The sequence below is a fragment of the Phaethon lepturus genome, unplaced genomic scaffold (assembly GCF_000687285.1).
Source record: "Phaethon lepturus isolate BGI_N335 unplaced genomic scaffold, ASM68728v1 scaffold43508, whole genome shotgun sequence".
In the NCBI taxonomy this organism is placed as follows: Eukaryota; Metazoa; Chordata; class Aves; order Phaethontiformes; family Phaethontidae; genus Phaethon; species Phaethon lepturus.
In genome coordinates this window covers 13,134-29,742 of record NW_010556315.1, presented here as the reverse complement: position 1 = coordinate 29,742, position 16,609 = coordinate 13,134, and the positions used below count along the sequence as shown (strand labels likewise).

Here is a 16,609-nt window from a genome sequence, read left to right as displayed (position 1 = left end):
ACCCCGCCCCGGGGCAGAAGCTCCCCCAGCTCAGCCCCACGGGAGCCACCACCGCAACGACGCTGCAGGAAAAGGCGAAGCGATACAGCAAGGGGAAACATCACTGTAGCGTTGAGCATGGCCGGGGCCCGTGAGAGCCCCTCGCTGCTACGTGCGACGGGCTGTTTTATCAGTCTGAGCTGCGCCGGCTCGCCCAGAGCGAGGGGGAAGCGGGCACGCCGGCCCACGCTAAGGCACTGCAGTCGCACACCCTCGCCCATGCTCCAGACGCAGCCCCGCAGGCAGCTGCACCCTACCTTCAACATTTTAGCAGGACATCAAGCGAGAATTTTACAAAACCCAGGACGCGGACCGGTTCCCCTCTGCCTGGGTACCCTGGCGAGGATGGGGATTGCCGGGCAATGGGATGGCCCATGGGCGTCAGAGCGCAGGGGGCAACGAACACGCTTTGCGACCAGCTGCCGCTTCCTCAGAGTCCTTTGGTATCTTGAGTTGGCCTGACAGCGTCCCAGGAGCATTTGTGGATCAGCGAAGAAGCGCCCAGCTGGGGAGACACGGGAGCAGGGGGGAACGCACGTCCCGTAGTCCCAGAGCGTGTACGTGCCAGTCCCAGAGCGTGCATGTGTCAATCCCAGAGCGCATACGTGCACCACTCTGCTGGGACCAGATGGATGTGCAGCCTGGAGCCCCCTCCCCAGGCGGGTACAAGAGAGACGAACTGTCCTGCACTCCCCGGCATGAATGATTTGGCAAAGTTGGAGCCAGAACAACTTGTCTTGAAAGGCTGGAGGAGAAGGGTCAGGTATTTTTCCTTCTTCTTGGGCACTGATTGGTTCAAGTTCGTATCACAGTGAAGTCTGAGAAGTGGGGAAGAAACCCAAACCACCTACCCTGAAAGAGAAAGCCTCGTTTGCCCACCTTGCTCAGGCTGGAGAGGACAGCCTCTCCTAGCCAGGAACATCCGATCCGCTGCTGATCACGGAGACTCCCATCACTCGGTAGCAGACTTTGGACCTCGGCGCTCCAGCCGGCAGTCATGCTGGAGGAAAGCAGGTGGACAAACCAGCTCCGTCCCACCGCCCACCCAGGCTGACCCCCAGAGCCCATCCTCAAACAGAAGTAAACTTAAAGAGAAACTAAGAGGCACTAATAATGCAGATACGGGGAGACTCAGGCTTGCAACCATCAAACCTGGCTCCGGATGTCTTCGTCCAGCTGGAGGAAAGCCGAGTCCCCATTTCAGATCTCCTGCAGCGAGTGGCCGGGGTCGCTGCGTTCCCGTTTCACCAGCGGCTCCCCCATGCTCCGGGAGTCCATGTCCACCTCGCTGCCCAGGTCACTAATGTCATCTGCAAAGGACAGGTCTCAGCATGAGAGTGGCGACCGGAGGGGAAGAGGTCCTTTCTCCCAACAGAGCAGGGTGGAAGAGCCAGCACGAGGTTCCCCCCTCCCACTGCGATTCAACCCTGACCCAGCAGGACTTCTCTTGAAGGAGAGGAGGTACCTTTGTCCAGCAGTGTTGGGGACAGGGACGTGAGGTCACCAAACTGAAAGAAAAAGGAGTTACAAGGTAAGTGAGGCTTACGGAGACCCGAGGCGCCAGACCTGCAAGCTGGCATCTATTTCCAAGCAATTCTAACAAGCAGCTTAAGTGCTCAGAAGAAACCACAAGCACCAGCAGTGCTGGTGGTGAAGAGCAGAAAGCAAAACCAACCACATGTTTTGGGAAAAAGTGTCCTGCTACCATTTAAACCCCTAGGCAAACAACACACATAACAGTCCAGGGCAGGATCAAGCTCTGGAATGAATGGAGAAATTTTTCTGCCTCCCAGGGCACAGCCAAATGCTGTCAGACCAAAGGACAGTGCCTTTTCTCCAGCCTTCTGTATTTGCTGGGCAGCTGCTCAGACATGCCAGCTATTCACCTCTCCTGGGACTCTACCATCACTCCACCTCTCTGCAACTCTCTGCAAAGCCTCTGCATTCATGTCAGGAAGGTGCTTTGGCTTGCAAGGCCACGGTGCCAAGTGTAAGCAGAGAGCTGGTGATATATTGGGTTCTGGAGATGTATTGTCTCCCTCTGTGAGGAGGTCTGAAACACTAAATTACTGTAACAATAATGGTGAAAAGTCATGCAAAGTTGGGCAGCAGAAGGACCTGAGGAGAGAGGGAGTTATAAAGCGAGCAATAGAAATGGAAGGACATGATTTATCCTCTTTTGCTGGGAAGAACCAGCCTCCTCCTGGAGAACAGAAATATTGCAAGAGTTTAATATTAATAAAGGCAAAACCTGAAGGATGAAAGCCTCCCACAGCTAGGTTTTGCTGGCAGCCACCTTCTGCCTTTCATATTCCTTTAATACCGATAAAGACAGAGGTTTTGCAAGGAATGGTGTGAACTCGCAGCATTGCTGACTTGGAGCAACAGCATGGGTCTGACGGGAGGGAAGGGAAAGCAAAAGGCATGCAATGGATTTGTTTGGCTCCCCTACGTGAGCTCCATGGAAGGAAGAAAACAGCATGAGCTTCAAGGAGCAAATGAGATCAGTTTTAATCTAAATAGTTTCTGTATTGCTGCCACAGGTTGATCGGGGCCTTTTAAATCTGGGCATTTCAGAGTGAAAATTTGGAAGTGGCTTCAGCAAGGCAGGACAGGCCCTGCCTGCAAGCCAGATGCCAGATTTGCTGTCTAATTTGTTAAAAAAAACCCCACAAATACCCACCCCCCCAAACACAAACAACCCATCACTTCTCCAAGTCAAAAAGAGAGAGAGTGGCTGACGGCGCATGTAACTGGAGCTTGCGGAGGCCTGAAGAAGTTCAGTGAATGGCACCACTGAAAGTTGCAGGGAAAGTAACTTCTGGACCTGTTTTTGCTTGCTTTAGTTTTTATGTTTGATGGAACAAAGCCAGGGTTGGTATCCACAGGTTATGCAGAGAAGTGGTGGGGATCCTTGTCTTCCCTCCTCCAGGCCTCTGAAGCCCAGCTGATGCTCAGCTGCCCCAAAACCCACCAGCTCAGGTATTAGTGAGCCAGGATGGAAGATGCTCAAGGAGGTGGATCCCTGTGCCAGGCACTCAAAACAACTCAGTAAATCCTTCAGCAAAGATAGTTATAAAAACATGTTCAGGACACAGTGCAGTTTGTGAACCAACCATGTCTCTTTAAGCGCTGCTTAGTTTGGGTTTGTTTCTAGGGAATAAACAATTCTCACCTCTCCCATTACGGCAATTGGTGTCTCCCCTGTTGCCTGGGCAACACGATGCTCTACCAGATAAAACATGTATTCATCGTAAAGCAGGCGAATTAGGTGGAAGGAACCAAAGCTGGCAGCACTGCGCAAAGTGAGGTCACGGATCACCATGGAGCTGGAAAATGGCCGGGAAACAAAATATTTGGGTTGTGTTTTACACTTGCATCATGGCTGATGTGAATTCTTGACCCTGAAGGTACTGTGGGACACAGGGCTCTGTTTCTACCTCTAATCCAAGAGTATCAAAACACTTTAAGAAATTAGTTGATAGGGTATTATATCCCCATCCTGAAAGGATACAGGAGACACAACATCCCCTTCTGTACCAGGGCAGAGCAACAGTTAACCAGTTGCACGGAAGTAAAGAACTTGGCCTTGGCTTTTAAAGGAGCTATTTACAGGGCCTAACCCCAGTGCAGAAATATCTCCAAAATGACAAAGAAAATATACCTATAGAAAGACCATTTCAACAGGAACTGCCTGGCTGCCTTGGGGAAGCTGGGACTGCCCTCGTGATGCTTCAAGACTTGAGTAACAACGTTATCCAGCCAACTAGCCCACTGGTCCAGAGAACTCTGCTGCTGCAGAGTGAGCTTGAAATCCTGCTCCAGCTTCTGTACCATGCCTTCCTCGCACTGGCACACCCATGAGGCTTGCTCCTGCTCGGGAAGAAGGATTGACAGTTACTCATGCCAAGCCTGCACAGTTGTTGCATCCCAACCCAGGAATTCAACTTCATTTCTAGTAGACAAGGACTAGAAACCAGCTCTGAATCATGTCTCCTCCAATCTGTCCAGACCACAATACAATATTATTATTAGAACTGTATTATTGTTGGTAGCACTACTTCTTACAGAAGTTCCTTAGTATCTTCTCTGCTATTCACAGTGAGATGGCAGACTTACCTGGAAAAGTAACACCAAACCCATTAAATTGGTCATTTAATTGCTTCATAGTATTGGAAATAAGATGCTGGCTACCAGCAGACAACCTCATTACAGAGTCCCAGTTCTAGACAACACGACCTAGGAAAAGGTACCATAAGTTACCTGCACGTTGGCAAAGTCAACCCGATTGAGATCGCTGAGCATCTGGTTTATCTGGGAAGTGTTCTGCAGCACCGCACGGGCGGCCTGAGCCAGGTGGTTCAAGGATGTGTATCTCCGCAATGTCTGCGCAAAGGCACTCACTACCCCGACCTGCAACACAGCACGCAGGGCACCGCGAGCAGGAGGCCACAGAGATGGAAGGCAAACTCTTCTCAATGCTGAGCTCAAGCATGCAGCACACACCAGCCGGGTAACCGGCACAGTTCCACCCGTGCTGCTGTCCAACGCATACACGAGTGCTCCAGAGCAGCACTTTTGCAGCATCTATTGCATCATGCAAACCAGCATCTGCCTTTCTTTTAACTAACAGGTTTTCACGCTTTGCCTCCAGCAGAGGCCAGCAAGCTGAGAACAGACTGCAAGACACATGAGGTCTCCTGTGCTTTCTAGTAGGACAGTTTCATGCCAGTGCAGAGATTTTCCTTCAGACAGCTTTATCTGCAATTTTAGGACACAGGAATGGCTCAATGGACAGAGCATCATCAGCTTCTGGTACAAAGGAGTTGCCCTGCCTGTCCTCCCACTCCTTGCTGATTTTGGTTCATAATTATTCATTGCACCGTGCTAGTCTGGAGTAGCCGTGGCCAAACCCCGGCAGTGATTTCCAATGACTGCAGAAAACTGCAACGCGTGCGCACACACACACTCGGTTCACACCCCTGACCTGCACCGCGCTCCCTCTGCTTACCTTGGTCTGGACAATCTGGGGGGGGAATTCACTCATTGCGTTCATCAGCCACCCTTCCAAACTCTTGGCAAAATTACGAATCGCCTGTGTGAGTGTGCCTGCAAAGAAGTCTGCAGAGTTAGAAAGGCTGTTCCGTATCATCTTTGGACATCCCTTTCTAGCTTAGGACCGCTGTGGAAAGCACAGCCCCTGATCTGGTTACCCAGATTTAGCATCAAGGAAATCAGCTGCATCCTGAGATGCACTGAAATTTTTTTTATTCTTATTCTCTGATGTTGTTACTCAAACTTTTCTTCTTTTTCTTATTATTCTTTTTCTTATTTTCTTGTTCTTACTTATCCTTATTCTTATTCATGGTCCTTCTGAGCATTTTCCAAACATTGACATATGCTCTTTAAAGACACACATTTTCCAGCATTCAGACTGACAACGGCAGCACAGAGAGACATGGCTTTCCTATACTGCTCAAAACAAAAGTTTACCCCAAATTTCCAGGAGGTGCAACAGGGAACAAGGATGGTCCTACATAAACAAAGAAACTATCTGAAAGGAAATATCTCACAAGGATTAGCTGTGCTTACTTGTGCACTAAGCCTATGCTTTTACCTTCACTCCTAGCCAAACTCAGGAGATGTGATATGCAATAAACCAAATTTTAAAAAATTTTTAAAAGGCATGGGAATTTCCAGGGGCCACAAAGTACCTTCAATGCAGAGCAATGCTGCAGGAGGAATACTGCTGTTGCCATAATATTTCAGCTTGTATTCAAACCAAAAACCTCTAAATCAGCTTTTACAACGGAAATCTTTGTGGCAAGTGGTAGCCAGACTGAGTGAGTCATGGGTCGCTGTTTGTCAGGCACAACATCCCATGACTCAGCCCAGCGAGGAGCAAGAGCTGAGCAGGAGTCGGGACCACCTGTGTCCTCCTGGCCCCGTGGCTGGATACTCACTGGGCACCGGTCTGAGCACGTCTGGGATGAGAATCTCCACCAGGGCCTGGTACAAGATGTGGTCACAGCTCCTCATCCATTTGAGGATGGGTTCGTACTTGCACAGAGTGATCAGCTTATCTTTCGGGAGGGTCCCTTCGTGTTCTTCTTCACTGCGGGAGGAGGAGGAGGCAGGCAGCATGAGCAGCAGGTTTGCGTTCAGTGCATTCACCCTCCCCCTAAATTTCCAACCCCAGTTTTCAGCAGAAAAAAGCAATTCATGTTTCTTTCAAAAGGAAATATCTGATCATTTGTACAAGTCTTGTCTAACTCTGCAAGCTCCTCTCTGTCCATGGGTCACACAGCTCTGACCACAGTTTTCGCTCAAATCTGCATCTCCTGTGCTTGGTCTTCACTTCTTGTCTTGAGCCCCGGTTGCCTTTCACTCACTCATGTTCACGTGCACCTGGGAACTGTACTTCAGTACAGTCATTTCAGCAAGCAAAGGCTTAGCTAGTTCCTCCTTACAGACCCAGCTATTTCCAAAACCTTCACGCCTCTCCCCTGTGCTCTAAACCTCCTCAGCTGCAGCAGTGGGGCAAACGTTTGCAGCGAATGTTGTCTGAGCAGATTAGCTGGTATTGAGGGATCCTGCAAATGGCTTTGAGCTGTTTAACGCCTTCAAATGCTGAACCTTTTCAGAAGGAGAAAGATCTGGTGTTTTGATGAGAACAGAGCATATTGTCTCTAACTGAATGAGGTCAATCAAGCTTGCAGTATTTCCACTTTACAGATGTGTGGAAACTTTTTCTGCATGATTTGGTTAAACAGCAAGCAGAGAAAACCAAAGCCTTAACGCACGGCCAGGGCAGCAAAGCAGAGCTGCTCAGACACTACGCTGGGAACTGGGAATCTGGAAGGGACTTTCCCCAAGAGTTACATCAAAATCATTAAAGCCAAGCCTTGGACATACTATAAAGATGTACTTACAGCCTCTGCCTCAGCAGTTTTAGTAAATGAACTCCACGGGCATACACTCCTAGAACACTCACATGGAGGAACTGGCCATCAAGTTCCTAAACTTTCTGTTAAGTGGAACCATATTCTGCATTTTTATCATGCTTTCAAACAGTTTGCCACTTGGCAAAACACTTTTTGTTTTATATTTGTATGTATATAAAGCAGGGGGAGGGAGTGCTTTATTTACCTGTTAGCAGTGATTATTGATTATTATAGATCGGTGATTATATTAGTGGTTATAGAATAGTGATTATTATAGATTATTAGCAGTGGTATGGAGAGATACTAAAGCACACAGCCTTAGCAAGATAGGCTAGTTTAGACAGAGCCCTGCAGAAATGCTACCTCCAGTATCCAAGTGAGCCTATTTGTACCTAGCACAGCTCTCTGTGGTGTTGCAATATGCCCTGGAGATACACACTTAAGTAAAAGAGATTTTGAAACAACCAAACACAGCTACAGAGATTCTTTGTGGGAAAATATCCATTGGGTAAGATCTACTGAGAACAACAGGGCCATATATTCTACAGATTATTATGGGGTCTTTACTTATTACTCAAACTTTTACCATTTTTCTTCTGAATAGAAAATGTCTGTATTGGAAGTCCTTATATTATCAGTAGGAGTGGACAATACAGATTTTTAATACAAATTTTAAGAAGAAACTTACACCTTTTCAATTTTCTCTATTTTCACTTCTTTCCATTCCCCTGTCTCTTGGCAGCAGACTACCAATGCATAAAGGATGAAGAAAAGGCAGTGACAACGAGCCAGGCAGGAGTACAAAGATCAGAGTAGCTTCATTTCCCATTATCTGCCTCAAAACACAAGGCACTTAAAGATCTGGAGAGCCAACCAAAGAAGTGAGTCAGTCTAGACGTCACTAAAACCTCCCAGTCTGAGATGTCACTCGAGACCAAGACCTAATGGCACAGAACCGTTGCTGTCTGCTCCTGACGACCATTTATGAAAGCAGCATCTTGTTCTCATTCATCTCTGCATTTTGGATTAACACTTGCTACAGGAGGTATAAGGCACATAGATGTACATAATCAGAGCGGATGCTTTCCTCGGAGGTCTGAACTTTGTGGGGTCATTACCATATTAAACACTTCTGACGCTTTTTGTAATGATTCTGCAGGGAAGTAAATACTTGCAAGTCCTACAAAGCACTCAAAATGCCTAATGAAGCTGAAAATACTTCATGCATGTTTAAAAGATAAAAATACCACCAAAAAATGGAGCATTCAGAAATAATCAAAGCGCAGCAGTGTACCTGGACGGCAGGGCAGTAGAGCCATCACTAGATGGTGTTTTAGGACTCCAGAAGGATTGCCACAGTTTCTCAATATAATGAAATTGAAGATTCATTACAACGTCCAAAGTCGCCTAACAACAAAGAACACAACTCATTAGCTGCTCTGCTAGCATCTTGTCACACAGTGTAAGCACAAATTTCATGTTCTGCCATATAGTTTAAATTTACAAGAAAAATAACGGAAAGGGCATTGTTTTAATAATCAACATAACATAAAGCAGGTCACACAATGAAAAAATACATAAAATGCAATACTTGAATTGTAATACCTAGCAAATCAGGCATTCCCTATTATATTGTAGCTTCTCTAAGAGCAGGATATGAGATGAGCACGTTAATTATGGCTCACATCAATTAATAAATCAATTAAAAATACTCCAAATAATCACCTCGCAGTGTCGCCTGTAAAGAAGCTGCAGAGTTTTCACATCATTCATGGTCACCCCTTCTTGTAAGAGGATATTACCTAGATCAGGGGCTGGGAACTCGGGAAAGACGTGGGTTACATCTAGGGAAAAAAAAAAGATTGGGAATGATGGTGAGAGTTGGAAGCAGTCAGTTAGGCAGGACTACAGATGAGTACAAGGTGCTGCTGTTGCTGGTGGTTATCTTTCACGTTTCAATTGGGATGAAATAGGAGAAATGAGACTGCTAATCTAGTACTTTCCCTGATTCATGCTGTTATACTGGGCAAAAAGCGAACAACCGCAGCCCATTTATTCAGTGTGGAAAGGAAAATGTTTTCTTTCTCTCTGTAATAAAAGAAACAAGAATACATTGTCCTCATCTACCACGCTTCCCATTAAATTTTCTCGGAAGCCTGAAAAACGTCTCTCTGGTATTTTGAGAGTACAATGGAAAATATAATTGGGCAGCAGACATATCAGGAGCAATTATATTTCAGAGAAGGCTCAGAGCTGGCCGGGATTTGGTATCTCTACTTGAATGCTGGAGACACATAGATCCATGACCAGCAAAGCCAGAGCGCTTGTCCCACAAGAAGGTCTGTACGCATCGTCTGCAGCCAGATACATATTACAGCCTTTGCAATGAAGACAGTTGCTCTTCTCCCTCCAGCTGCCTGTCTTGCAAAGCTCTTCTGGACCTCCATTCCTTCCACCCAATTTGGATAAAAACAAACGGATTAAAAACACACTAAGAAGGAATGAACAGACCTGACAGTGCAAGGAAAAAGCCTTCCTGTGGGTATAGGAGTTAGCAAATACACTTAGCAAATGTGACATTATAAGGGCTTATTGGGATATATACCAAATACAAAATATATATATTATATATGTATAATATATAATACTGTAGATTTATTAGAAAAGCAAACAAATGCAGAACAGCTGGGGCTTGCTGGACAAGACCTTCCTTCCTCTTAAAGGTTTAAGCCTAGACGTGAGGTATGTAATACATTAAAGCAGTGTCCTCACCTATGAATTGCTGATGATGTTGACTTTGAGCAGCAACCGATTGCTCCGGCGTAGTGTGCGGGTTGCTATTGGACCCACTCTCCGCCATGCCGTCCATCTTCTGCGCTGGTCTATACCTAAATTTGGAACATGGCTTGGGATTTACACAGGCATGAGCAAACATGTACATGGTATTTGCAACATAGTCATGCAGATGTCTGCGTTCATCATGTAATACATGAGGTTCCACTCAAGGCCAGCATTTTGAGGGCTGACCTTTTGTATCACCTACTTAACTGGAGGGGAAAAATGCGAGCCTCCTTTTGAAAAGCACTCTCCGAGACAGAATTAAAGGGGTTAAGATGTTTGCCCAAGGTGACACAAAAAAAAAAGAAGATGAGAAGCAGAGCTGGAGTGGGTGCCAGAGAGCAGACTCGCAGTCTCGGGAGCTGACTTTTGCATTTACTTTCTGCTTGGGAGCTCAAGAAATAAAATGTTCTGCTCCTTCTTCACTCCAGCAAGAACCAGAAGTGTCTGTGCTTCCAGGAGACAATTCCAAATTCCTTTGCACATTGTTTTTTATATACAAAATTACTCAGACACAAGCCTAACCACAGCACTATCTAACTTGCACTGTTGCGCACAAAAAAAACCCAAACAAAACCCCAAACCCACCCAAACACAACACAAGGACCCTTTACACTGATTTGGCACAAATAACTCCATACGCGAGGTCCTAACACAGCTGGGTCAGAGGGAGGCAGCGAGAAGCGGCGCATACGGCGGCGTTCGCTGTGGCAGCGGGCTGAATCAAGCCGCTGGCAAACAGAATGGGCAGATAAATGCCATTTCATAGAGCCACTGAATAGTTTGGGGTGGAAGGGACCTTTACAGTCATCTAGTCCAACCCCCCCGGCAGTGAGCAGGGACATCTTCAACCAGAGCAGGTTGCTCAGAGCCCCGTCCAACCTGGCCTGGAACGTTTCCAGGGATGGGGTCATCTGCCAGAATTGGTTTTGGACCCTTCTACTACTCAGAGCAGCCAGTGACTTGCAGCCCCCTCTTCCACAGCTCAGCTCTGGCACTGCAGCAACTCTTGGGTTTGAAGCGTCCCAACACGCTCCCTTTGCTGCCAAGCCAAGACGAGTCCCAAGACGGGCCTTGCAGCTTTCTTTGGAAGAGGGCCCGTGCCCATGGCAGCAGCGGGGGCACCGCGAGCGCGCTCCGAGACGCTGAGAGCACCTACCTTTGCTTCTGGTGGATGGGCTGCTGCCTCATAGCCATGTACTGGGTGTCCTCCTGCAAGCGGTTCCGTGGAGACTCTGGTTTTAGACGGATCCCGTAATAATGATATTTGGAGTTTCCCCTGGAAGTATCAGCGTTGAGATCGCTCAGTGTAAGCTAGTCAATGGAAGGGACATCGTAGCCCTGCAATTTACTCTTAGGCTTGTTTGGACAATACACCCTACTTCTTACAGCACACGTCGGTTTGCTGCCAAGCGCTGTTTGAATGGCTGAACTAACGAATGCCATCATCCCCTATAAAACTTAAAACCACATGTCGCAAAGTTCAGTGACATCCACATTTAAAACCTGGAAAGGTTTGTTCCAAGTAACCCATGGTAACTGGAGAAGAAGAAACAAGTGTTACAATAGAAAGTGTTATTAAAGAGAATGACAGAAAGACCTCAGGGGACGCTTTGCTATTTGATTAGTGTTTAAGGATTTTTTTTTTCCATAAAAACAAACTTCCATGTTTATCTAGACTTGGATAAAACAAGCCTGACTGAATAGTCAACTATCCTAAGAAAAATGTCTTTCTGTTGCCAGCACTTTCACAGCATCGGCAACAGGCTTTGACGCGGCTTTCCTCTTGGAGTTGCTCATTTTTGTAGTTTTTGTAAGAAGTGAAAGCTTTTTGCAAGCAAGAGAGGCTGTAATTCTTTTTCCTTTGCTAGTCAGTAAAGCTGCTGTGATGCTCCTTAGGAGAATGTCTTTCCATCACGTTAGACATATGTGTCAGTTAAAGTTTTTCCACCAAACTAGAATTTTTCCATCCCCAAGTGTCTGCTTTTGGGAGCGAGAAGGACAATTACGCAGCCTTGGATACATGATGACAGTATGTCCGACTTGGCTTTAGACAATTTGACGCTAACAATGGTTGAGCTGAGTCCTCCGTGGCAGGAGGAGACCGAGCCAGGGGAGCAAGGGCAAGGTCTCCAGAGCCCTCGTACTGGGAATGCTTAAAATTCGTTTGCTGCGTCAGTGTGACAGGGTCTGGAGGCATCTGAAATCCAATGATGCTTCTCATTGGAAAACTACATAAAGAAATTTAAGAGAGGAATATTTGTCAAAGAATTAACCCTTTCTTCCTTGTGGGGGAATTTTCTCTTTTCAAGGGGATGGTTGATCATTCGGTCTTTGTCACTGTACCAAAGGGCTTTACACACGCTGAGTGCTCAGGTATGAAGTACCCTTTGGCCATGTCTTAAGTGATTTTAAGAGCCTGCAGATTAAATAACAGCTGCATTTATAATCTAGATGAATGAATAAGAAAATAACGGTGGATATCTATTTCCATATTTATGGAGGTTTACTGTATCCTTCCCAGACTGCACATTTGCAATTTTAAGCGGGTTTTTTGCTTGTTTGTTTTTTCTTTAATCCTTGATGGGATTGAAGAATTTCTCTCCTCTAGAGAAATTACTTCAGAGCTCTTGCACTTGAACCAATATACAGAAATCCAAATGCTCCCCTACTCTTCGTACAACTGTTGCCTCCACATTCCAGCTGTGGAATGCCCCGGACACATCTGGTTTTGTTCTCGCTTCAAAGCCCAAATATCTAAGCTTTAATTTTATTATAAAACGTTACACAATCAGAGCAATCACTGTTTCTCTAAGTGTATTAGCAAACTCAGCTGTGCAAGCTGTGCAGATACTTTGGATGCTCCCTTGAAGGACACGTATGTAATTACAGCAAGTATACTTTCTTATGTTACGTTTTTGTTGTAACATCATATGGATCTTTGACGTTTTAAAAGAAAAAATTCTGTCACAAGATTCAGCCTGCCGCTTTCGGAATTTAAGAAATAAACCATTTACATCTGTACAGCTTGTCTGCATCAAAGGTGTGGGTGCAGGTTCTTGTGATGGAGGACTTTTACTGGACCCAAAGTAAAAGAAACTGTCTCACTGTACCAGAATTTTGGGCTCTGCAGTTGACAAGGGCCAAACGTGAAGACAAGTTACTTCATCTTTTTAAGAGAGTAATGGAATTAGAAGAAGCCTAGGTTCAAATAAAATATTCTTCATCTCCCTAGGAAATGGATTTGGACCAAATTCCGCTGTGTGGTGTGGCTGTCACCAGAGACATCAGAGCGTATCTGAAATTAACTGTATTGTCAAGTCTCTCACACTGCTGACTCGCGGTGAGAAAGCAGCTTTGCCTCACAACACACGGAAATTACTTCTGTGCCTCAGAATAGCAAAACATTTTTCCCACATCATGATGGTTGGTTGTTTCTGTAGACCTCAGAAGAAAGACTTGTGCCTGCTAAATGATGCTTCATAGGTTCTCAGTCTGCACGAGAGAAGTTGTGGGAGCTTTCTTTTTAATTGAAAAGTAGATTAATACCAACCTGGTTCCCAGGCGGCGAGTCCTCAGCCCCATGAACACCGAACGGATCAGTTTTCCAAAGGAAGCAGCGTTCACTGGATCCAGTTTGTGCTCCTGGCAGTGCCGCAGGTAATGGTTGTAGAGAGAGCTCCTGGGAAGGCTGACGCCTTCCGCCGTCTCATAGTTGTCCAACAACCACTGGAGCTTTATGTATGGAAAACATAAACAAATAAAGAAGACATGAAAGTCTAAAGAGGGCTGGAACAGGCTGCATCAAACAGTGTCAACGCTTAAATGTCAGGAGAGCCCATCTGACATTAAGAGCTCAAGAGAACTTAATGCTGGGTAGTTAATTCATATAAGTGGTACTTGTGCCAGCTGCATTTTTAAAAAAGTAAAAAGACCCCAGCCCAAAGTTAAATACCCAACAAAAATGCTGTCAGATTTTGCAAAAGCATTAAACCATAGTCCGCCAGCCATCTCAGTATCCACCTCAGATTTGGATGAACTCCTGCAGAGGCAAAATAAAGCCATGAGGCGCCGTGTCTTCCAAGAATAAAGATGTTAAGATACTGTCTGAGGGGAATAAATTTTAGGGGAACCAAATATGCTGCAAAGTCTTTATTAATTTGAAATCTGCAACTGTTCCCTTAACAACAAAATTAACAGTTACCAAAGCAACCTTAAAAATGTGAGGCGGTCCACCTATTTTTCAAAATTTACTGTCTGAACTTCTTCTGACATTTCTGTTGATTAAAGTTTGCAGTTAGATATAAATTATTTATACCCAGCTGGTCTGAAAGGGCAGGCCCAGCACACAATGTCAGCACAGGAATTAAAATGCAAAAAGACAAAACCCCCAATCTCCTTTAATTGGCTAAATGACTTCAGCATCAATAAAACAAGTGTTATATTAAGTGACTTCTTGAAGGAACTAGATGTACAAATGGACTCAAATCAATAGCTTTGGTAAGAGCCCCTTCATTGTTGTTAGGGCTGTTTGGGATTAAGACTTTCAAGACCTCCCTCTCCGCCCAGACCCCCATCCACAGGAGGCACAGCTCCATCAGAAGCAGCTGCATTCGCACCAGATCAGTGGCAAAACAAACTCAGGTTACGCGTGCCAAAATATCAGCCACATCATCATCTCTTTACAACAAATAGTTCAAGCACATATTGTAATTAAGCACAAACTTGGTCTAGAAATCAGCAGGATTTAACCATGCACATGGATGTACAAGTTGGTCTATGCTTAAGTCCTCTCCACTGGGACTCCAGTATCTGGCTCTCTTCTACCATTTCCTCTTGGTGAAACTTTGGGGTCCCAATTCACCACTATATTACTCGAGTTTTATATCAATAAGTCTGTGAAAATACAACCTGAAATGTGCAGTGACATCTCTGACACCTCGCTCCGTCGAGTTCTTTCCAGTTTATGTATTTCTATTTTCAGTTTATGTATTTCATATCCAACTTTGCTCTCACACAAGCGCTTTTCTGCACCTATGAATGTATGTTCTGTGGTTATCATCCACATAGCCAAATTTAAATGAGCCGAATCCAAAGCTGATACAGTTAAAACTATTTCATTTATGAGCTGGGTTTGATCCGAAGCAACCACAAGTTCAAATGACTGGATCCATCAGTTTTGGTGGCGTTTGGAGCAGAGCAGGGGCTGCCACAGCTGGAAGCAGCAAAACCTCTTGGCCATTCCCCCCTCTGCCCTGCTTTTCACAGAGCTGCTTGTCACCTTCCCACCTTCCTCCAGTTACACATCACCTCAGACACTCTTTGATGTGTTCTGCCACGGATCCTTCTGACCCGCAAACCCTGCAGTCCTAGGAGGTGGTGTCTGCTAACGGTCCGTGTCCCTTCGTGCCGAAGAGACATCCCTGGGAAGCCCCAAAACGCCATTCTGTAGCCCTGAGCCTCCCCCCCCCTGTTAAGCTACCTCTAACAAAAGGGGTTTTGACACAGAAGACCAGCAGGAGCTCAGTTTTTAAGTAGTCCACATCTGTGCTAATTTTGGCCCATTCCCTGCATTTAAAAGATTAATGATTAAGAAGGTTCTTTATTTTTTTTTAACCATTTATTTTATTTCTCCTATGGAAGATACTAAACATGGATCAGCGATTTATTCCCTAAACCTGTTCTAATTCCAAGCCCTGAAAAAAAAATAAAAGTTGCATGTTACTCTGGAAAATTCAGATATAGGTAAAACCCTCTCATTTAAATTTCATCCTGGACATTTTCAGTCTAATCCCAGATATTTCTAGAATATTCCCTTCCAGCTTTCTTTTTCTGCAAGTGTCTTTTTATATTCCTTTAAACATTACAGAGTTTCACAATATGAGCTCCCACTATTGAATTAGAAATCTATTACGAAACACACAAAAGACCTTAAAAAAGAATTATTTTTGCTCTTCCTGCATCAGTAATAACAGACCATCCACGTAAAATGAGAACATTAAGATTCTTTCCATTTGTATCCCTTATTCTGTTTACTTTAAATTTTGCTCAGTTGTGACAATGACAAGACATTCTACAGTTTCATTTCTGTTTATACTACAAACAGGTTCCAATAAAATCATTAAGCAGCCGTACGCTGCTTTGTTTGTTATAGGCACTACAGGGGAACATTTCAATTTCATTTCTACTTTAACTTTATTTCTATTGACTGTTAGTTTTGATTTTTTTAAAAAATCTTTAGCAAAAACCTCGTCCTTGTTCGAGTCACGGTCAACTCTTTAAGGATGGAAAAAGCAATTCATGGGACTCTGAGAAAAGAAAAACCCTTTTTTTTTGTGAAGGTCCAGGTTTGGAGAGGTTTTCTTATGGACACTTCTATGAAAAAGAGACCAATGAAGACAACATTTGTAGTTCATATTTAAGGTGTTTTTATCCGAGACTAAGAGGAGCAGGTTCCTAAGCCCCCGCCCAGTCCAGCTCGGAGTTAGGATGGACCTGGACCACCCGCGTGCCTGCCGAGCACCCTGAGCTCAGCGTCGGGGAGAAACGCTTCCCTCGCACCAGGAGTCCCCCGCTCAGCCCCACCGATCCTTTGCAATTAAAGTTTCATCAAAACCTATACATTTTCTTGAAAAGCCTCTTTTGTAGAACAAGTGCCTGTCACCTCTGGTCCCGTGCATAGTTAAGCCTCGAGCCATCCATGTAGGTGAGCACAAGCTCCAACATCGCCCATCTTTCTCCTCCAAGCAGGAGATTCATCCTTCATTAGGTCGCTACGTTCCTCCAGG

The 16,609-nt window shown here is 45.3% G+C and overlaps 1 protein-coding gene across 3 annotated transcripts in view; it reads right to left on the bottom strand.

The window, feature by feature from the left end:
- Positions 1-1,160: 1,160 nt before the first annotated feature.
- RFX2 (regulatory factor X, 2 (influences HLA class II expression)) overlaps positions 1,161-16,609 on the bottom strand; it is a 28,038-nt gene continuing 12,589 nt past the window's right edge. For all 3 annotated transcript variants that reach the window (XM_010292437.1, XM_010292436.1, XM_010292438.1), the window contains 12 exons: positions 13,375-13,556; positions 10,981-11,100; positions 9,756-9,871; positions 8,709-8,827; positions 8,278-8,390; positions 6,003-6,154; positions 5,051-5,148; positions 4,303-4,452; positions 3,704-3,912; positions 3,215-3,368; positions 1,505-1,547; positions 1,161-1,349 (listed from right to left, as the gene is read on the bottom strand). In XM_010292437.1, the coding sequence (XP_010290739.1) occupies positions 1,240-1,349; positions 1,505-1,547; positions 3,215-3,368; positions 3,704-3,912; positions 4,303-4,452; positions 5,051-5,148; positions 6,003-6,154; positions 8,278-8,390; positions 8,709-8,827; positions 9,756-9,871; positions 10,981-11,100; positions 13,375-13,556 (1,566 nt within the window). In that variant the 3' untranslated portion in view covers positions 1,161-1,239. The remainder of the gene's footprint in view (positions 1,350-1,504; positions 1,548-3,214; positions 3,369-3,703; positions 3,913-4,302; positions 4,453-5,050; positions 5,149-6,002; positions 6,155-8,277; positions 8,391-8,708; positions 8,828-9,755; positions 9,872-10,980; positions 11,101-13,374; positions 13,557-16,609) is intronic.